The sequence below is a fragment of the Lontra canadensis genome, unplaced genomic scaffold (assembly GCF_010015895.1).
Source record: "Lontra canadensis isolate GAN:19392208 unplaced genomic scaffold, GSC_riverotter_1.0 scaffold38, whole genome shotgun sequence".
Classification (NCBI taxonomy): Eukaryota; Metazoa; Chordata; class Mammalia; order Carnivora; family Mustelidae; genus Lontra; species Lontra canadensis.
Window position 1 is genome coordinate 12,276,209 of NW_022631032.1, and position 23,401 is coordinate 12,299,609.

General features: G+C 38.7%; 1 protein-coding gene across 2 annotated transcripts in view; it reads right to left on the reverse strand.

The window, feature by feature from the left end:
* Positions 1-23,401, reverse strand: part of PPP2R3A (protein phosphatase 2 regulatory subunit B''alpha) — a 213,593-nt gene that overhangs the window by 152,122 nt on the left and 38,070 nt on the right. For both annotated transcript variants that reach the window (XM_032869638.1, XM_032869639.1), the window contains exon 2: positions 3,122-5,537. In XM_032869638.1, the coding sequence (XP_032725529.1) occupies positions 3,122-5,101 (1,980 nt within the window). In that variant the 5' untranslated portion in view covers positions 5,102-5,537. The remainder of the gene's footprint in view (positions 1-3,121; positions 5,538-23,401) is intronic.

Below are 23,401 nucleotides of genomic sequence, written 5' to 3' on the forward strand. Positions count from 1 at the left end.
GTTCATCTGTTTTATTTCGTAAATTCCACATAAGTGAAATCATATGGTATTTGCCTCAGACTGGCTTATTTTGCTTAGCATAATACCTTCTAGTTCCATCCATGTTGTTGCAAATGGCAAGATTTCATTCTTTTTGATGGCTGCATAGTATTTCATTACACATATATATACAACTTCTTTATCCATTCATCGGTCAATGGACCCCTAGGCTCTTTCCATATTTTGGCTATTGTGGACACCGCTGCTATGAACATTAGGGTGCATGTGCCCCTTTGTATCTTTTGGATAAATACCTCATAGTGGAACTGCTGGGCAGCTCTGTTCTTAACTTTTTGAGGAACCTCCATACTATCTTCCAGAGTGGCTGCACCAGTTTGCATTCCCACCAACAATGTAAGAGGGTTCTCCTTTCTATGGGTGAGTCTTTTTTAATAAGATTTTGACTTCAGTCCATACTTGTCAAAAAATTGGAAACCAAAAGACCCAAGTGCGGGATTTTTAGTTGGGTGTATTTAGATTGTGAACGTTCCAGGGGGTACATGCTCACAAGCTGTCAGCCAAGATATAGGAATGCTGTTACATAGAACTTATTATTAGCCTCAGGTTCACATTTTCTACTTTTTGCAGCTCATCTCCTTTAGAAGAATTTTCCCTCTTTTTTCAGAGAAGATAATGGGGAGGAGGGTTAAATAAAATTCAAAACACTGTATTACAGTAAGTTTCTGGTTATAATGGTTGTTAGAAATTGTAATAGGTCAGCAGAAAAGGTAAATTTTTTTTTTTTGAATGAGCAGATAGGTTATTTAGGGGAAGATAGTGAGAAAAAACATCTAAATGTCTTAGCATGCCTTAGCTCCCAAGAATGGTTAGATCTTGGGGCACCCAGGTGGCTCAGTGGGTTAAGCCTCTGCCTTTGGCTCAGGTTATTATCCCAGGGTTCTGGGATCAAGCCCCGCATCTGGCTCCCCACCCCCCCACCCCTCTTCTGCCTGCCTCTCTACTTGTGCTCTCTTTCTGTCAAATAAATAAATGAAATCTTAAAAAAAAAAAAAAGGAATGGTTAGTTCTTATGTTATCACCATTTTGAGATTGCTATATAGGTATTTTCTTTATAAAATATTTAGCACATCAATATCGCTTATGTACATGAAAGCATTTTCTTATTTTTGTTTTTAATTTTAATTTAATTTTTAATTTTAATTTCCAGTTTCTTGCCCCCAGTATCAACCAAGTTAACTAAAGATATTACCAACTGTGAATCAATGAATAAGGAGACTCAGAAATTTCACAGAAATGCTTGGTAAACGTTTGAGAATATTTAGACCCAAAGCATCATTTTATAACCTCAAGTATGTATAGTTTTAAACTTAAGTACTTGTCACTGGTAACTAGAAATGTGCCTGGCGCAACCACAAAATAAATACAATGTAAAAATTATTCATCTGATCATAATATACTTTTTTTCCTACTTATATGAAAATATTAATGGGATTAATGTTAAATTAATATTAATGTTAAAATCAACATTAACTTCCTTTTTAACTTGCCCACATATATGCCATCTCTAGTATCCAATTTTTAAAAAATTTACATTAAAAATACATAAAAAGGCAAAAAAATAACACAAAAAAATACTTATGATCCATCACCAGATTACTAACACTACTGAGGTCCTCTGTACATCCTTCCTCAGTTCCACCCCTCCTATTTCCCAGGGATTAAACTTTGTTCTGGACATTATATTTGGTGTATCCATGTATTTCTTCATACTTTTTGTACCATGTACCTATCTCTAAGAATTCATATCATTTTACAACTTGTTTCATTAATTGGCCTTATGTTTTTTTTTTTTTTAAAGATTTTATTTATTTATTTGTCAGAGACAGAGGGAGAGAGAGTGAGCGAGCACAGGCAGACAGAGGCAGAGGGAGAAGCAGGCTCCCTGCCGAGCAAGGAGCCCGATGTGGGACTCGATCCCAGGACGCTGGGATCATGACCTGAGCCGAAGGCAGCCGCTTAACCAACTGAGCCACCCAGGCGTCCCAATTGGCCTTATGTTTGACTTCATATATGTATGGTACATCATTCATGAGGTAGAGACAGTGTTCACCAAGTATATTCTACATGCTTCCCTATGTTTCTTGGCTTTTGGGCTGGAATCACTGCACTGTGAGTGGAAAGGAAGTGCATCACAGGTAGGAATAAGACAGTGAAAAGCAACATCTTTTTCCCTTCCTCGATGAATTCTTAAGCCATATTCCGGATGGAGCAATGGGACAGTTGTAGGAACACGGAGCATCTATCACCCTGAGCCCCTGAGCGAGATGGAGCAAAGCCCATCGCCAACTCATGTTAGATACATAAAATGAACAAGAAATAACTGTCGTGCTAAGACATACACACGAGTGGGAAGATAACTGCCTTTTTGGGGTTATTAAAGGAAAACTATCAGCGGGATAAATTCAAAGCCTTTTGAAAATACTACTATCCTATGACCTTAGATTGGTATTTATTCCCACTTGCATGAAGAAGCAAATCTTATACACTCTAGTCTTTACCTTCTTTGAAGACCCTATTGCACTAACAATACTTTCAGAGAAGGGCCAACATGTTCATGAATTCCTTCCAGTATGTTAGTTGTGTTTTCCCAACTAGATTTCAAGGTCTTTAAGAAATCATGTTCTGTCTTTTTTTGTACCTCACACTGCACCTTATAGTCTGTACATGTATGTATTAATGACTGGCTTACTGGTTGACTGGGGAGGATGAGGCTAATATTAAATGCCTAATTGTGTAAGGTACCTTGCTTGCATTTCACCTAAGTTACCCTGACCCTTATTTCTAATAAATAGATGAGGATATTAAGGCTAAGTAACTTTCCTCTAGTCACAGGGCTAGGAAGAAGATGAAACGTGTGAGGAGGGCAGCTGAAACCAGTCTGGCTGACTCTAAAGCCCCTGCTTTTTAGTTTTTTTCACTGAACTAAGACCATGCCTAGTCTAAGGCGGGAACTTTAGTAGAAAAGAAAACGGCCAACAGAAATAGTTTTTCTTTATAAGTTTTGCACAGATTAAAACATTTCTTTGGCTAATTCTCAGGACTCAAGATTGTTGGGTCTTACCTTGATCACCTCTGGAGTCTGCTGAATCAAAACTACTGAAGTATTATCTTTGGCTTTATCACCAATAGGACTTCTACAGACCGATAAATTGGCCTGGGAGGAAGTTGTCAAGGTTTCCTGTAGAATCTGCATCATTTCCTTTTCTTGTGATAGGCTCCCTCTGCCTGATTTGCATTCGACTAGTTCTTGAGCAAAATCTTCAATGCTTTCTAGAATTCGCAGTAATAGGACTCGATCCTCTTCCTCTATTTTGTGGCCATTGGTTTCAATAATCCTTGTTAGACAAGAAGGGGAGACTTTTTCGGTGGGTGAAGAGACTTTAGACTTGGGCTCAAGATCTATAGGAAGCTGACCAGTCGATGGACTCTGACTATTTAGAGAGTTAGAGCTTTTACCTTTGGTAAGTGGCTCTCTTAGAGAGGTCTCCATTTTCTGTGAAAATGATTCCAAATCCATTAACAATTTATCTATCTCTTCCTGACTATTAGGATTCATAAAATCTCTGTGGTCTCCCTCTTCAATTTTGGGAACTTTTGATTTACGGTCTTCCTCACATAGGTTAACAACTGGTTTCTCAAATATCTTACCACTTTCACTTCGCACTAAGGCAGAACATTTTTTAAGAGGAGTACCATAGTCTGAAAATTCTGCTCTATCTTCATTTACCTTTAACAACTCCTGACCGGGGCCATTCTCTGTCCTTTGTCCTTTATCTAATGCTTTCTTTCCATCTGACTCTTCTTCAATATAAAGGGTTTCCATTAGGTCACTAGAAGAAACATTTTCTAAAGAGTTCATGGTAGATTGAAGCTGGGTATCTTTTGGAGTTCTGGGATCACTTATCTCAGGGTTATATAAGGGATTTGTAGAGTTGTTTGGAGTGGATTTTACTGGGTCTGTTTTCCTAGAACTGTGTTTGTCATCTTGCAGTGCTATAGTTTGAAATTGTCCAGAGTCAGGGGCTGAGAGCTGGACAACATCTTCATATTTAGGGGGCTGTTCAGTGCCAAATACTGGGGAAAAGGGAGTCAGTTGTAATGTGGGCATATTACTGACCAGTTCTGTTAAATCTATAGCCTCATTATTTCCAGGCTGCATGAATTCAAATGGTAGCTTTTTCAGATAGGATGCTAACCTGGTCATTACATTCACATAGACAGTATCAGAGTTGGCATCGTTGCTGTTTCCTTCATTGATGCTACTCCCTGACTTTTTCTTTATGCATTGTTTTATGATATCTGTGCATTTTTTCAAATCCTCAGAGCATTTCAGCAAGATGTCCAAGCACATCTTTATGTCTGTTCCAGAAGAAAAATTATCTATTTTATGTTTTTCCAAAATCTGAGTAACCAGGTCTTCTTCAGAGAAGTTGTGAAGAAGCATTGAAGTTAGGTTTGTATCAAGCGAGTTTCTATGGGACAATGATTTTTCCTCAACTGAGGCACTCCGGAGTAAACCAAAGGATGGGGAGTTCCCATCATTGTTATAATGGCCACAGAGGAAGTCAAAATCAACTGACCTCCTATTAAATGAGTCAGACTTAACTTTTCTTCCCTTTTTGTAAGCTGCATGGTTAGAGTTCTTGAGCTTTTCAAAGGAAAATTCCTTTATTTTTCCACTGGCAAAACTGATTGCTTCTCCTGCAATGTCCTTTAAGTTACAGGTGTTCTGAAGGGCAGATCCTTTCTTGACCCTGGGTATGCCTGTTAGGACCTGCTGGTGGTAGTCACCCTCAGCTGAGGAAAACCCGTTTTCATGGGGTAGAAACATAGAGCCCAGATCCGCATCTTTGAATTGAGACACAGGGATGTGTAAGAGGTCTGCACAAACACTATGATGTACCACAATGCAGTCAACTCCATGTGTAAAGGTGTGGCAGGTTCCAGTGCAATAATGTATAGCTTGCTCAAAACGCCGGTCTATCACCACACTGCTGTAGTGGTTCACAGTACTGACCACAAGTCTGTAAGTTGCTGCCATAATATCGAATCCACTCAGTGATGTGAACTGAATTTTCTAGAACTTATTTCAAGTAAATTCTCCTAACTTACACTCTGCTGAAAATATACTTGATGACTAAGTTCAGTGGTTTCTTGAACATGTAACGACCTTTCCCAAAAGAAAAACCATTTAAATTTGAGGTTTGGTAACTGTCAGGATACAGTAGCTACTGCACATGTGTGCTTGTATTAGGACGTCTAATAATTTAATAATTGTGCTCTTTAGTTTTATTTAGTAATATGATACTGTAGGATTTTATAATATAAAATCCTCTTTTAGTTCTTCAGCAGTTTTTTGATGCAGAAATTTATTGTCATGAATTTACTCTCATAAATCTTAGTTGGCAGTACAGAAGTACTGTGGTAACTGAGTCCTCCAAAGAATTAAATGATCCATTTTTTGGTGAATGAGAAACCTGTAATGAAAAAAGAAAACAATTTTAAAAATATGATTTCTTAATCCCGAGAGCACCTTTTATTTCCTCTTTTGCATCCCATATGCAGTTAGTCACCAAGCCTTATTCTTTGCCACATTACTGCTTATCTTTGATTCATGTCTTTATTTCATCATGGCCTATACTCCTTACTACCTGGAGTATTATTACTTCAACTCTGCCTTGTTACAACTGCCTCCCAGTTGGTATTTCTTACTCTGCCCTCCTTGCCACCTTACATGACACCAACAAACTTAGATTCAGATAGTTTTTTAACACTCACAGTTCAAGAATTCACACTACTGATCTCTGTAGGCACCATGCATCCTACCCCCTTTAACTTGTTTTCAAGCCTTTCAACATCTGTCCCCATCCACCTGCAACCTTATTGCATCCCATCCACCTGCACCAAACTTTTGGTTCCATCAACCTAATCTTTTCAAAGATTGACAACAAATAGTGCTTGTTCCTTATTCTACAACTTCCTCTATACTTGAAAATTATTCTCCCATGATCTTTTCTTACTAAGAGAGAGAAACGACCAACATTACTGCTTCTGATCCTATCCTCTCAGATCCTACCACATGCAGAGCTTTCTCTTGTTACCAAGTGGACAGAATTTACTTCATCATCCTCTTACTTAAAAAAAAAAAAAAAGGATTTTAAACCATGCTTTAGTTGTTTTTTAAAAAGGTTCAATCAATCTACTCATTCAAGAAATACTGAGTGCTTACTATGTGCCAGGCACTTGTTAAGTGCTAAGGATATAGCAGTGAATAAAATAAAGTCCCTGCTCTTAAGGAGCTGATAATCTAGCTGGATAAAGAAAACCAGCATGAATGTAATCATATAACTTAGATGGTGACATGTTCTATGGAGAAAAATCAAGCAGGGTAGGGCTTCAGAAAGAATGAGAGGGGGCACCTGGGTGGCTCAGTGGGTTAAGTCTCTGCTAACAGCTCAGGTCATGATCTCAGGGTCCTAAGATCGAGTCCCGCATCGGGCTCTCTGCTCAGCAGGGAGCCTGCTTCCTCCTCTCTCTCTCTCTGCCTGCCTCTCTGCCTACTTGTGATCTCTCTCTGTCAAATAAATAAATAAAATCTTTAAAAAAAAAAAAAAGAAAGAATGAGAGGAACTGTGTTACAAAGGGGAGTCAGATAAGATCTCACTGACATTTGAACAGAGACCTGAAAGAATAAAGGGAACAGGCTGAGAAGGTGTTTTGGGCTAAATCATCTCAGGCATAATAACCATAGGTACAAGGGCCTTAAGGTGGGAGCATGCTCGATGTACTATAAGAAAGAGAAGGAGGCTGATGTGACGGGAACAGAGAAAGCAAGTTGGGTAGTGTGGGAGGTGAGGTCAGAAAGGAAAGGTAGGAGTTTAAATCATGCAGGATCTGTAGACTTATGATGAATTTGGCTTTATCCTGAGTGAGCTGGGAAACAACTGATGGCTACTGAGCAGAGGAATGATATGATCAGACTCACATTTTAAATTGGTAATTCTGGCTGCTATGTTCAGAAGAGACTGTGAGGGAGCAAGATAAAAAGCAGAGAAGCAAATGAGGGGCTACTGCAATAAATCAGGCAAGAAGGCTTGGGGGCTTGGACCAGGAGAGTAATAGTGGAGAAGTTTAGATACTGTATATATATCAAAGGTAGTGCTAGTAGGATTTGCTGAAGGATAGATGTATGATACTAACTCAAGAATGATGAAGTAAAGCAATGAAAGGGAGATGATGGCTGAAAAGGAGAGCATCAATCCCACTATGCCATCGATAGAAGTGGCATTTTAACCAGTAAAAATCTTTACCCCCGATTGGGAGGAGTCAAGATGGCGGAGAAGTAGCAGGCTGAGACTACTTCAGGTAGTGGAAGATCAGCTAGATAGCTTATCTAAAGATTGCAAACACCTACAAATCCAACGGGAGATCGAAGAGAAGAACAGCAATTCTAGAAACAGAAAATCAACCACTTACTGAAAGTTTATCAATTATATATATATATTTTTTTCCTTTTTATATTTTTTCTTTATTGGTTTTCTTTTTTTAATTGTTTCTTTTTTTTTTTTTTTCCCCTTTCTGAACTTTTTTATCCCCTTTCTCCCCCCTCACGATTTGGGATCTCTTCTGATTTGGCCAAAGCATATTTTCCTGGGGTTGTTGCCACCCTTTTAGTATTTTACTTGTTCCTTCATATACTCTTATCTGGACAAAATGACAAGGCGGAAAAATTCACCACAAAAAAAAAAGAACAAGAGGCAGTACCAAAGGCTAGGGATCTAATCAATACAGACATTGGTAATATGTCAGATCTAAAGTTCAGAATGACGATTCTCAAGGTTCTAGCTGGGCTCGAAAAAGGCATGGAAGATATCAGAGAAACCCTCTCGGGAGATATAAAAGCCCTTTCTGGAGAAATAAAAGAACTAAAATCTAACCAAGTTGAAATCAAAAAAGCTACTAATGAGGTGCAATCAAAAATGGAGGCTCTCACTGCTAGGATAAATGAGGCAGAAGAAAGAATTAGCAATATAGAAGACCAAATGACAGAGAATAAAGAAGCTGAGCAAAAGAGGGACAAACAGCTACTGGACCACGAGGGCAGAATTCGAGAGATAAGTGACACCATAAGACGAAACAACATTAGAATAATTGGGATTCCAGAAGAAGAAGAAAGAGGGGAGCAGAAGGTATATTGGAGAGAATTATTGGAGAGAATTTCCCCAATATGGCAAAGGGAACAAGCATCAAAATCCAGGAGGTTCAGAGAACCCCCCTCAAAATCAATAAGAATAGGTCCACACCCCGTCACCTAATAGTCAAATTTACAAGTCTTAGTGACAAAGAGAAAATCCTGAAAGCAGCCCGGGAAAAGAAGTCTGTAACATAAAATGTTAAAAATATTAGATTGGCAGCACACTTATCCACAGAGACCTGGCAGGCCAGAAAGAGCTAGCATGATATATTCAGAGCACTAAACGAGAAAAACATGCAGCCAAGAATACTATATCCAGCTAGGCTATCATTGAAAATAGGAGAGATTAAAACCTTCCAGGACAAACAAAAACTGAAAGAATTTGCAAACACCAAACCAGCTCTACAGGAAATATTGAAAGGGGTCCTCTAAGCAAAGAGAGAGCCTAAAAGTAGTAGATCAGAAAGGAACAGAGACAATATACAATAACAGTCACCTTACAGGCAATACAATGACACTAAATTCATATCTCTCAATAGTTACCCTGAATGTTAATGGGCTAAATGCCCCAATCAAAAGACACAGGGTATCAGAATGGATAAAAAAACCCCATCTATATGTTGCCTACAAGAAACTCATTTTAAACCTGAAGACACCTCCAGATTTAAAGTGAGGGGGTGGAAAAGAATTTACCATGCTAATGGACACCAGAAGAAAGCAAGAGTGGCAATCCTTATATCAGATCAATTAGATTTTAAAACAAAGACTATAATAAGAGATGAGGAAGGACACTATATCATACTCAAAGGATCTGTCCAACAAGAAGATCTAACAATTTTAAATATCTATGCCCCTAATGTGGGAGCAGCCAACTATATAAACCAATTAATAACAAAATCAAAGAAACACATCAACAATAATACAATAGTAGTAGGGGACTTGAACACTCCCCTCACTGAAATGGACAGATCAGCCAAGCAAAAGATCAACAAGGAAATAAAGGCCTTAAATGACACACTGGACCAGATGGACATCACAGATATATTCAGAACATTTCATCCCAAAGCAACAGAATACACATTCTTCTCTAGTGCCCATGGAACATTCTCCAGAATAGACCACATCCTGGGTCCTAAATCAGGTCTCAACCAGTATCAAAAGATTGGGATCATTCCCTGCATATTTTCAGACCACAATGCTCTGAAGCTAGAACTCGATCACAAGAGGAAATTTGGAAAGAACCCAAATACATGGAGACTAAACAGCATCCTTCTAAAGAATGAATGGGTCAACCAGGAAATTAAAGAAGAATTGAAAAAAGTCATGGAAACAAATGATAATGAAAACACAACGGTTCAAAATCTGTGGGACACAGCAAAGGCAGTCCTGAGAGGAAAATATATAGCGGTACAAGCCTTTCTCAAGAAACAAGAAAGGTCTCAGGTACACAACCTAACCCTACACCTAAAGGAACTGGAGAAAGAACAAGAAAGAAACCCTAAACCCAGCAGGAGAAGAGAAATCATAAAGATCAGAGCAGAAATCAATGAAATAGAAACCAAAAAAACAATAGAACAAATCAACGAAACTAGGAGCTGGTTCTTTGAAAGAATTAATAAGATGGATAAACCCCTGGCCAGACTTATCAAAAAGAAAAGAGAAAGGACCCAAATAAATAAAATCATGAACGAAAGAGGAGAGATCACAACTAACACCAAAGAAATACAGACAATTATAAGAACATACTATGAGCAACTCTACGCCAACAAATTTGACAATCTGGAAGAAATGGATGCATTCCTAGAGACATATAAACTACCACAACTGAACCAGGAAGACATAGAAAGCCTGAACAGACCCATAACCAGTAAGGAGATTGAAATAGTCATCAAAAATCTCCAAACAAACAAAAGCTCAGGGCCAGACGGCTTCCCGGGGGAATTCTACCAAACATTTAAAGAAGAACTAACTCCTATTCTCCTGAAACGGTTCCAAAAAACAGAAATGGAAGGAAAACTTCCAAACTCATTTTATGAGGCCAGCATCACCTTGATCCCAAAACCAGACAAGGATCCCATCAAAAAAGAGAACTACAGAACAATATCCTTGATGAACACAGATGAGAAAATTCTCACCAAAATACTAGCCAATAGGATTCAACAGTACATTAAAAGGATTATTCACCACGACCAAGTGGGATTTATTCCAGGGCTGCAAGGTTGGTTCAACATCCGCAAATCAATCAATGTGATACAACACATTAATAAAAGAAAGAACAAGAACCATATGATACTCTCAATAGATGCTGAAAAAGCATTTGACAAAGTACAGCATCCCTTCCTGATCAAAACTCTTCAAAGTGTAGGGATAGAGGGTACATACCTCAATATTATCAAAGCCATCTATGAAAAACCCACTGCAAATATCATTCTCAATGGAGAAAAACTGAAAGCTTTCCCGCTAAGGTCAGGAACACGGCAGGGATGTCCGTTATCACCACTGCTATTCAACATCGTACTAGAAGTCCTAGCCTCAGCAATCAGACAACAAAAGGAAATTAAAGGCATCCAAATCGGCAAAGAAGAAGTCAAACTATCACTCTTTGCAGATGATATGATACTATATGTGGAAAACCCAAAAGACTCCATTCCAAAACTGCTAGAACTGGTACAGGAATTCAGTAAAGTGTCAAGATATAAAATCAATGTACAGAAATCTCTACACCAACAACAAGACAGAAGAAAGAGAAATTAAGGAGTCAATCCCATTTATAGTTGCACCCAAAACTATAAGATACCTAGGAATAAACCTAACCAAAGAGGCTAAGAATCTATACACAGAAAACTATAAAGTACTCACGAAAGAGATTGAGGAAGACACAAAGAAATGGAAAAATGTTCCATGCTCCTGGATTGGAAGAATAAATATTGTGAAAATGTCTATGCTACCTAAAGCAATCTACACATTTAATGCAATTCCTATCAAAGTACCATCCATTTTTTTCAAAGAAATGGAACAAATAATCCTAAAATTTATATGGAACCAGAAAAGACTGCAAATAGCCAAAGGAATATTGAGAAAGAAAGCCAAAGTTGGTGGCATCACAATTCCGGACTTCAAGTTCTATTACAAAGCTGTCATCATCAAGACAGCATGGTACTGGCACAAAAATAGACACATAGATCAATGGAACAGAATAGAGAGCCCAGAAATAGACCCTCAACTCTATGGTCAACTAATCTTCGACAAAGCAGGAAAGAATGTCCAATGGAAAAAAGACAGCCTCTTCAATAAATGGTGTTGGGAAAATTGGACAGCCACATGCAGAAAAATGAAATTGGATCATTTCCTTACACCACACACGAAAATAGACTCAAAATGGATGAAGGACCTCAATGTGAGAAAGGAATCCATCAAAATCCTTGAGGAGAACACAGGCAGCAACCTCTTCGACCTCAACCACAGCAACATCTTCCTAGGAACATCACCAAAGGCAATGGAAACAAGGGCAAAAATGAACTATTGGGATTTTATCAAGATCAAAAGCTTTTGCACAGCAAAGGAAACAGTTAACAAAACCAAAAGACAACTGACAGAATGGGAGAAGATATTTGTACATGACATATCAGATAAAGGGCTAGTGTCCAAAATCTATAAAGAACTTAGCAAACTCAACACCCAAAGAACAAATAATCCCATCAAGAAATGGGCAGAGGACATGAACAGACATTTCTGCAAAGAAGACATCCAGATGGCCAACAGACACATGAAAAAGTGCTCCATATCACTCGGCATCAGGGAAATACAAATCAAAACCACAATGAGATATCACCTCACACCAGTAGAAAGGCTAAAATTAACAAGTCAGGAAATGACAGATGCTGGTGAGGATGCGGAGAAAGGGGAACCCTCCTACACTGTTGGTGGGAATGCAAGCTGGTGCAACCACTCTGGAAAACAGCATGGAGGTTCCTCAAAATGTTGAAAATAGAACTACCCTATGACCCAGCAATCGCACTGCTGGGTATTTACCCTAAAGATACAAACGCAGTGATCCGAAGGGGCACGTGCACCCGAATGTTTATAGCAGCAATGTCTACAATAGCCAAACTATGGAAAGAACCTAGATGTCCATCAACAGATGAATGGATAAAGAAGATGTGGTATATATACACAATGGAATACTATGCAGCCATCAAAAGAAATGAAATCTTGCCATTTGCGACGACGTGGATGGAACTAGAGGGTATCATGCTTAGCGAAATAAGTCATTCGGAGAAAGACAACTATCATATGATCTCCCTGATATGAGGAAGTGGAGATGCAACATGGGGGGTTAAGGGGGTAGGAGAAGAATAAATGAAACAAGATGGGATTGGGAGGGAGACAAACCATAAGTGACTCTCAATCTCACAAAACAAACTGAGGGTTGATGGGGGGAGGGGGGTTGGGGGGGTGGGGTTATGGACATTGGGGAGGGTATGTGCTATGGTGAGTGCTGTGAAGTGTGTAAACCTGGCGATTCACAGACCTGTACCCCTGGGGATAAAAATATATGTTTATAAAAAATAAAATTAAAAAGAAAATCTTTACCCCCTTAATGAGAAACAGAACTTTATTGTTTTCATTTTTTAAATTAACATATAATGTATTATTTGCTTCAGGGCTACAAGTCTGTGATTCATCAGTCTTACACTTCACAGCGCTGACCATAGTACATACCCTCTCCAATGTCCATCACCCAGCCACCCCATCCCTCCCACCCACTCCCCTCCAGCAACCCTCAGTTTGTTTCCTGAGTTTTAATCTTAGGTGTCTCTTATGATTTGTCTCCCTCTCTGGTTTCGTCTTGTTTCATTTTTCTCTCCCTTTCCCTATGATCCTCTGTCTTGTTTCTCTAATTATTGTTTTCATTTTCATTTATTCAGTCCTAGAAAACTTTTTTGCTTGTTGTGTTTCTTCTCTGGTAAATTATCTCTTCATATCTTTTGCTCACTTAGGTATTAGAGATTTAATGACTACAGATAAAATTAATTCATGAAGAGCCCTTTCATTTGTTGAATTCTTATGCCAGAGTACCTTTCCTGGACCTCTGGATCCAATGATTACTTTGTTTTTATGCCAGTGCTACACTGTTGTAATTACTGTTGTCTTATTAAGTTTTACTATCTGGTTTTGCTTCCCATATCCCTAATTATGATTAGAACTCCAAATGTTCTTTGATGGTCTTCTAGATAAATTTTTGAATAGTTAAATTTTAAGAAAAATATTGTTAGAATTTGATTCTAATTGTAAGAAACTTATGAATTATTTTTGAAAAAACAGTGATACCATTATAATACCCGATTTTCTACCCAGGAAGATATAAATATTAATTCCAATATTTATTTCTCTCTTTGTGGTTTACCTCAGTAGGTCACCCCCTCCTCCATTCTTCTTGTCCTTCAATGCCTAACTTTGTTACTAATATGAATGGGTCTGGAGCTACTGTGTCATGCTCCACTTCCTCACCTTCAAATCTCAGATGTTGGCTCATATAAAACTATAAAACTAGATCTCATGAAGAATGAAGCTGAAGCAGAAAGAAGTTCCATACTAAAGGAAGTCCCCAGGGGTGCCTGGGTGGCTCAGTCATTAAACATCTGCCTTCAGCTCGGGTCATAATCTCAGGGTTTTGGGATTGAGCCCCACCACCGGGCTCCTTGCTCAGTGAGAAGCTTGCTTCTCCCTCTCCCACTCTCCCTAATGTGTTCCATCTCTCGCTGTGTCTCTATCAAATAAATAAAATCTTAAAAAAAAAAATAAAGGAAGTTCCCAGTAATTCTTAACTGAAAATGCAAACAAGCCAAAGAGGAACTAGGTGTTACAGGACAAAATATTAGAACATGGCAATAGAAGCATTACCTTTCCAAAAGATGCACAAAAGACAGGGAAGAAATAGCACCAAACATGAAAAACTATATACCTTTTCAGAAATTCAAGATTTTGAAAGAGCTTTTCAGTAAGGATAAAAGAAAAATAAAGGATATTAGTAAGAAAGTATATCAGGATAGCTATGTGAGAGACAATAGGGCTATATCCTAGTACAGTTGGTAATTTAGGTGATAAAATGGGTGCAAAGGCAAAATACATGAGTGCTAGAAAATTTAAATAATTGATGCCTATGAAAACACGTGATAAATTCCTAAATTAACATAAAGACTATTTTATTTCTCTGAAATTTGAGAAATGAAAGACGTATTTCTCTAAGGTGGATATAACCAAAACAGCCAGTTTATAAAATAACATGACAGATAATACAAGTCTTCATGTGATATTAGAATTCAAAATAGTCAAGGAAGAAGAGAGAACACAGGCCAAAGACAGACATGTGCTTTTAGACAAGGGCTACCCTATAAAACATGCTGTGTTGATGGAAATATTCTATACGTGTTCTGATATGGATGCCATTAGCCATATGGGGCTACTGAGCCCTTTTTTTTTTTTTTAAAGATTTTATTTATTTATTTGACAGAGAGAGATCACAGTAGACAGAGAGGCAGGCAGAGAGAGAGAGAGGGAAGCAGGCTCCCCGCTGAGCAGAGAGCCCGATGCGGGACTCGATCCCAGGACCCCGAGATCATGACCTGAGCCGAAGGCAGCGGCTTAACCCACTGAGCCACCCAGACGCCCTACTGAGCCCTTTAAATGTGGCTAGTGTAATGGAAGAGCTGAATTTTAATTTTATTAAAAAATTTAATTTTGTAATTATTTATTTTAGATTCACATAGAAGTTGCAAAAGTAGTACAGAGAGCTCCTGTGTACTCTTCCCCCAGTTTCTTCCAAAGATAACATCCTACATCGCCATAGTACAGTGAGCAAAACCAGGAAATTGACACTGGTACTATTCAGATCTCACCAGTTTTACTTATACTTACTCCTTCTCTCCTCCCTTCCTTCCACAATAAATACCACCACAATCAGGATACAGACTGTCCCATTACCCTCAAGAGCCCCTTCTATTACCCTATGACTTTATATATATATATACTGTGACTATAAAGTCACAGTCACCCCAATCCTAACCTTGACAATCACGGATCTATTTTCCATCATTATAGTTTTGTTATTTCAAAAATGTTTCATGCATGGAATCATAAAGTACATAAACTTTTAATAATTTCTTCTCTCACTTAACAGAATGATTTTGAGTCATTCACTTCACACATGTACCAACAGTTCATTCCTTTTTATTGCTGAGTTGTATTCCATTGTGTAGATATACTACAGTTTGTTCACACATTCATTCATTCAAGGATATTTATGTTGTCTCTATTTACAAATAAAGCTGCTGTGAATACTAGTGCACAGATTTTTGTGTGGACATGGTTTTCATTTCTCCGGCATAAATGTAAGTGTGACTGTAGGGTTGCATGTTAAGTATATGTGCATACATATATGTATGTATATACATACATACATAAACATATATGTATGTATGCACATACATATGCATGTATATACATACATACATATGTATGTATGCACATAAATCTTAAAAATATATATATTTTAAGATTTTATTTATTTGAGAGACAGAGAGTATGAGTGGGGGGAGGGGCAGAGGAGAGCTAAAGAGGGACAAGCAGACTCCCCATCGGGTGGGGATCCCCATGAAGAGCTTAATCCCAGGACCCTGAGAACCTGAGCCAAAGTCAGAAACTTAATTGACTAAGCCACCCAGGCATCCTTTAAGTATATCTTTATAAGAAACTGCCAGACTATTTACCTGCATGACTACACCATTTTACATTCCCATCAGGACAAGAGTTATGATTGGTTCCACATCCTCTTTAGCATTTGGCATTGTCACTATTTTCTATTTTAGCCATTCTAATAGGTGTGTGATGTTATCTCACTATGGTTTTAACTTATATTTTCTTAACGGCTAATGATGTTGAACATCTTTTCCTGTGCTTCTGACCAGCCTCATACCTTCTTTGGAGAAGTGCTGTTTAAATTTTTTGCCTGTTCTAATTAATTAGTTGTAACTTAAGCCACATGTGGCTAGTAGCCACCATATTAAACAGTGCAGGTCCAGATAATAGGAATGTAGCTTTCAGAAATGCTAACTTTAAAAGAAAACATGAAGAAAAAAAAAGAAGATATGGCAAAAAGGAAGATTGATAGGTTTTAAAAATGCAATTTGATGAATTTGCCATAAGTAAACTTACTGAAAAAAAAAAGTGGGAAGAACTAATTGTAAATTTAGGACTCTAAATTAAAGTTTTGAAGGGACATAACTGGAAAAGGGAGGAAGCATATAATGAAGCCAAACCCTAAGAGGTGGCACTAATTTCAGTGAGAAGCTTAGAGTCTAAAATGATTTGAGTTTTTTATAAAAATGCAAAAGAGACCAAGATTACTTCCCTGGTATTTGGTTCAGATCTGTGAGTGTCAAATTCTGCCTTTTTTACTCAGTCCATGATTAACTGATGCCCAACTGTCTAGCTGGAATCCTAGACATGGAATCTAATCCAACTAGTCTCAGAGATAGATCATAATCTATCTAATTCAGAACCAACATGCTATCTTGTGTCTCTAAGTGAAAACCAGGCTACATGGGTTGAATTCCCACCCTGCCACTTACAGCTATGAGCGCTTACATAAACTGGTTAATTTCTGTTAGGCTCTTTCACCGGAAAAACAGAGATAACACTACCCATCTCACAAGGATTAAGTAAACACATCAAATGCTTAGAAAAATGGTTAAGACATAAGAAATGCTTAATCACTATTAGCTGTTATTGGTATAATTCACTCATCAAACATTTTCTATTCTGAGCCAGACCCAAAATAATTCTATGATGGCCCTGAGTATACTTACTGTCTGAGGGCAATGAGAGAAGCAAGCACAGTGGGAATCAGAAGCCCTAGGGAAGGGCTTCTGTTTTCCCCCATTTGCTCCCCCATTTCCCCTATTGATCCCCCATTAGAAAATGTTCATAAGTAAAAGGCATTTTAATTATTCATTCAAAAATAACCAGTTAATATTTTTATGGATATGTATTCTGACATTTTCTTATGAAAATTTATAAATGTATACTTTTTACAAAAGTTTGACTACACTATGCATTTTAAAACTTACTTCAAACTGGGGCGCCTGGGTGGCTCAGTGGGTTAAAGCCTCTGCCTTCAGCTCAGGTCATGATCCCAGGGTCCTGGGATCGAGCCCCGCATCGGGCTCTCTGCTCAGTGCAGAGCCTGTTTCTCTCTCTCTCTCTCTCTCTCTCTCTCTGCCTGCCTCCCTGCCTACTTGCGTTCTCTGTCAAATAAATAAATAAAATCTCAAAAAAAAAAAAAAACTTACTTCAAACTAGCAAGATCTCATGAATCTACTTCCATGTCAGAACAGATCTAGATTATTTATTTATTTAAATTAAAAAAAAAGATTTTATTTATTTATTTGTCAGAGAGAAAGAAAGAGTGAGTAAGCACAAGGTGGGGGAACAGCAGGCAGAGGGAGAAGCAGGCTCCTCACCAAGCTGGGAGCCCCATGTGGGACTCGATCCCAGGACCCTGGGATCATGACCTGACCTGAAGGCAGCTGCATAACAGACTAAGCCACCCAGGCATCCCTAGATCAGTTTTTTAGATTTATTTATTTATTTGAGAGAGAGAGAGAGTGAGGGAGCGAGCCTGCACAAGTGGGAGTGGTAGAGGGAAGGGAGGACAGAATCTGAAGCAGACTCTGTGCTGAGCACAGAGCCAGACTGGGGCTCAATCTCACCACCATGAGTTCAAGGCCTAAGCCAAAACCAAGAGTTGGATGCTTAACTGACTGTGCCATCCAGGACCCCAGATCTAAATCATTTTAATGGACATATAGTATTTTACCATATGGATAAAATAATTCAGCCATCTGCCACTGCTACATTATTAGGTTATTATTTTTTTGTTTTAAAATAACCAATAAACATTCTTACACACTTTTCAGAGCTGTCTAGTTATCTTCTCAGGATATATTCCAAGTAGTAGAATGCTGAGTCAAAAGGGGTATGTGTATGTATGTATACACATTTTAAAGGTTCTTTAATATATAAAGTCAGTGTTTCCTCCAGAAAAATGACAAATTTCTACTTCCAATATCAGGATAGAATCAGATTCATTTCTCCATGTTCTCCTTCAGTGATAGCACTCTTTAAATCTTTGCTAATTTGACAGATTAAAAAAAAAAGAAAGTGCATTATTTTAAATTGTGCCTAAACATAGTTTTATTTACTTCATAAACATTTTGTGTTCATTTGTGAAGGCTTTCTTCATGCCGTTGGCCCATTTTGAAAGACAGCATCCAAATTAGAAGAGTCAGGAAAGATTTCCTAAAGTAAGGAATGTATGTACCTGGTTTTGAAGGACCAATGAAAATTAGACAAAAAGAATGGGAAGGGGGTACCTGGGTGACTCAGTCAGTTAAGCGTCTGCCTTGGCCTCAGGTCATGATCTTAGGGTCCTGGGATTGAGCAACTGCTCAGTGGGGAGCCTGCTTCTCTTCTGTCTCTCTCTGCTGCTCCCCCGGCTTGTGCTCTCTGTGTCAAATAAATAAAATCTTAAAAAAAAAAAAAAAAGAGTAATACTCTAGGCACAGGGGAACATATAGGTGAAGGCTCAGAGGCCTAACATGGCACAGCTGAGTTCAGAACTACAAGCAGTTCCAGCTGATTTCACTGTGGGGGGGCGGGGGGGGGCGGCGCAGAGTAGGAAGCAAGAGAAGAGGAAACCAGAAGAGAAGCAGGAACTAGACCACAGACTGGCCTCTGTGCTAAATTAAGAGCCTGGACTTAATTCTGAAAACTATAGGTAACACAAAGATCTTTAAGGCTGGGGAATAACAGGATGAAATTTATATTTTAGAAAGATCATTCTAGCAGCTGAGTGGAGGCATGGAAGTCAATTAGGAGACTACTATAATAATCCATGCAAGAAGTGGTGAGAATCAAAACCAAGTAGATGGCAGTAATTAATGATGAGGAGGATACCGATTAGATAGTCATAGAGGAAGAATTCACAGAACAGGAAGAGGAGAAAGTGAGAGGGAAGAATCTTGAGTTTCAGGCTTGGGTTTTGGGGGACTAGTGTTGCTACTGCCAACACAGACTTTCTGTTTTTGTTTTAAGGAAAGCGGCCATACAAAACAGAGAGTGTTATTCTGAATGTGTTGTTTGAAGAGGTACCTATGGAATATGCAAGTGGTGATGACTGGATGAAATGTGAATACAAACACCTGGAGGTCAGCAGAAAGAATTGGGTTGGTGATGCAGCCCTGAGAGATTACTCAGGGTGAATGCACAAAGTGAGAAGAGCTCTGGGCTGAGGTCAGAGCTGGGCTCACTGGCATTTCTGGGTTAAATGGAGGAACAGAATTCTTAGAGGGAACCTAAGAAGGAAGAGCCAAAAAGGTAACACGGAAACTAGAAGAAAGCAATTTCACAGAGGTTGAAGGAGAGACTCAAAATGGAGGTCACTAGTGTTGGATACTGCAGAGAGGTGAAGGCAAAACAAAAATTACCCACTGGGTGGGGCGCCTGGGTGGCTCAGTGGGTTAAGCCTCTGCCTTCGGCTCAGGTCATGATCTCAGGGTCCTGGAATCCAGCCCCACATTGGGCTCTCTGCTCAGCAGGGAGCCTGCTTCCTCCTCTCGCTCTGCCTGCCTCTCTGCCTACTTGTGATCACTCTCTCTGTTAAATAAATAAATAAAATCTTAAAAAAAAAATTACCCACTGGGTTTGCTAATATGAAGGTCACTGGTAACCTCAGCAAGTGCAGTTTCAAAGGAATCCCAGACTATGGAATAGTCCCAAAGATAACGTATGCACAAGAGTGATACAGAATTAAAAATATATGTCAACATTAAGTCTAAAAGAACTCCTTCAATAAGCAAAAAAAAAAAAAAAAGTTCTAAATGATAAAAAGCATTGTATTGTAGTTTAAAATTTTTGTCTTAATGGCATTTGAAATAAGTGTTTCATAATTTTTTAAAAAAATTCATTTGAGAAAGAGAGAGAGAGAGAATGAACACAAGCAGGGTGGAGGGTGAGGAGGAGAAGCAGATTCCCTGCTGAGCAGAGTGCCTGATACGGGGTTCGATCCCAGGATCCCAGGATCATGACCTGAGCAGAAGGTACATGCTTAACAACTGAGCCACCAGGTGCCCCTGCAGCACAAGTTTTTGGTCTAAAGATCTGCTGTATCAGAAAGTAGAGAGCAGAATATAATAGATCTCTCAGGAAATTACAGTTAATTATTCTGCATATTTATATTTATTCCACCTCAGGTCCTGTTGTACACTGCTTGCCCACCTCCCAGGCCTTTGGTCTCTCCTGGTTCTTTCATCCCTACAAATTGCCTAAGTGGTTCATATACAATTTCAGAGTTCATTTAACACTTATTATTTGTTCCACTTTAAGCAGTTTACAATTAGTCTAACAAGTATTTTCGAGTGGTTCCAGGTAGTCCTCCATAGGAAACTGCTATATGGCCATTTCTGATGAAGCGGATTTGTTGTGAAACAAAGGTATAGAAGGAGCAGACAAGAAAATTTAGGAAGGAGAGAACTGGATTTTGAAAGACAAAAGCTTTACCAAGTAAAGAAGGGATTAAACTACACCTTACAGGCAAGAAGGAATTCTACAAACGCACAAAAATATGAAATGGGCTTGTGTGTTTGGAGAATTATAAGGAGTTTGATATTGCTGAAGTGAAAAATGTACAGGATGGATTTTATAGTTTTAAGGTATCCTCCAAACAGTAAGAATAAAATAGGAATTTAAAACTCCATATTCAAAGAACCTAAGAGACACCTGTAACCCCAAATCACTACGTATGAAGATAGAAAGCAGAAGCAAGAATGATAAATATTTAAGAGGGGGAAGGCATACTAATGGCAAGCAGACCAATTCACCCGGCATAACCCAATACAGGCCTAGGTTTGGAAATGGGCTAGGATAGAGGACTGAACATAAGGGGATGGTTTGAAAGTCTACAAAGAAATAGCCTTCCCTACTCGCACTACACAAACTCAGAACGGAAAAGCACCAAGCTAAGGGACAGACAGGGCGGTAAAGACTGGAATTTGAGTAGAAGTCTACACTCTGAATCAAAGTCCACGTTCCCAGCCCAGGTCCAGATCACTAAAAACTAGGCTGATTACCTCTAGCTCCCACCACCAATGTGGATTAAAGAATCCTTTACTGGAGATTAGAAATCCCAGCTAACCACATGATCCTCTTATAGTGAAGCCCACTAATTGACAAATGCTACCCACAAATAGAGAGCTTTTCAGCTTTTTAGAGCCTCACTTTTATTTTAAAGATCTCATATTTATTTATGAGAGAGAGAAAGCACGCACCAGCATGAACAGGGGCAGGAGCATGGCAGGGCAGATGGAGAAGCAAACTCCCTGCTGAGCAGGGAGCCCAGCAGGGGGACTCGATCCCAGGACCCCGGGAGCATGACCCTGGGGAAAGGAAGATGCTTAACCAACTGAACCACCCAAGCGCCCAAATAAAGCTGATTTAAAATAAAAGTGAGGGGGCGCGTGGGTGGCTCAGTTGGTTAAGTGACCAACTCCTGATTTCAGCTCAGGTCCTGGGATGGATCCCGGAGTCAGGCTCACCTCTCAGAGGGGGAGTCTACTGCCCTGGCCCCAGCTGTGCACGTGCAAGCAGAGTCACACACTCTTTGTCAAATACATAGATCTCAAGAAAAAAAGAGTTAAATCAACTTTACTGATGTATTATTTACATATAATAAAAATGTACATATTAAGTGTACAATTCAATGAGATTTAAGAACCACGAAACCACTGCCCTAAAAGAGAACAATTACAACATCCTAAAACCATCCTTGTACCCTTTCCCAAGCAATTCCCCTAATCTGCAGTATCTGGCGACCACTCATCTGATTCCTATCACAACAGATTAGTTTTTTCCAGTTCTAGATCTTCATATGAATGTAATCATACAATATACATACTTTTGAGTTTGGTTTCTCTCAGCACAATGGTTTTGAGATTCATCCATGTCATTGCATGGGTTAGTTGTATATTCCATTTTACTGCTTAGTAGGTATTTTACTATATAATGTATCAAAATTTATCTTCTCTGCTCACCAGCTGATGAATATTTGAGTCATTCCTGGTTTGGGCTATTATGAATTAAAGTTGCATGAACATTCAAGTAAAAGTCTTTGTTGGGGGGCGCTTGGGTGGCTCAGTGGGTTAAAGCCTCCGCCTTCCACTCTGACCATGATCCCGGGGTCCTGGGATTGGGCCCCGCATTAGGCTCTCTGCTCAGAGGGGAGCCTGCTTCCTCCTCTCTGCCTGCCTCTCTGCCTACTGTGGTCTCTGTCTTTCAAACAAATAAATAAAATCTTAAAAAAAAGAAAGTCTTTGTGGGTATATATTCATTTTTTCTGGGTAATTAACAGTGGAATTGCTGAGTCATGACAAGTGTATGTTTAATTTTACAAAAACATGTACAACTGTTTCCCAAAGTGGTTCTACCATTTCACATTCTCATCAAAAACACCTGAGAGTTATAGTGGCTCTATATCCTTTTGGATACTTGTCAGTTACTTTGCTTTTACCCATTTTAGTGGATATGAAGTGGTATCTCACTGTGAACTTAATTTGCATTTTCCTGATGACTAGTGATAATGAGAATTTTTTCATATGCTTTTTAACAATTGATACATATCTTCTTTTGTGAAGTATTTATTCAACTCTTTTAGGATGTTCTTTAATTACTGAGTTCTAAAAGTTCATTTGTGTATTTTAGCTACACGTATCATCTCCTGGTGTTTGGTTCTCCTTTTATTTTGTCGGTAGCTTTTGAAAAGTAGGAAGTCTTAATCCTATTACCTTTAAATTTTTAATAGTCCTAAATTTTAATAATCCAATGAGTCAATTTTTCTTCTGTAGTTAATAGGCTGAATTTGAAGATCACCCATCACCATTTGTTCAAAAGACTATCCTGTTCCCATATTGGAAACTTTGTTGAAAAACAGCCACATATAGAGGTTTATTTCTGGATTCCATACTCTTTTATCTTTATATACCCCAATACCATTCTGTCTTAATTATTGTATTTTACAGTAAATCTTAAAATATC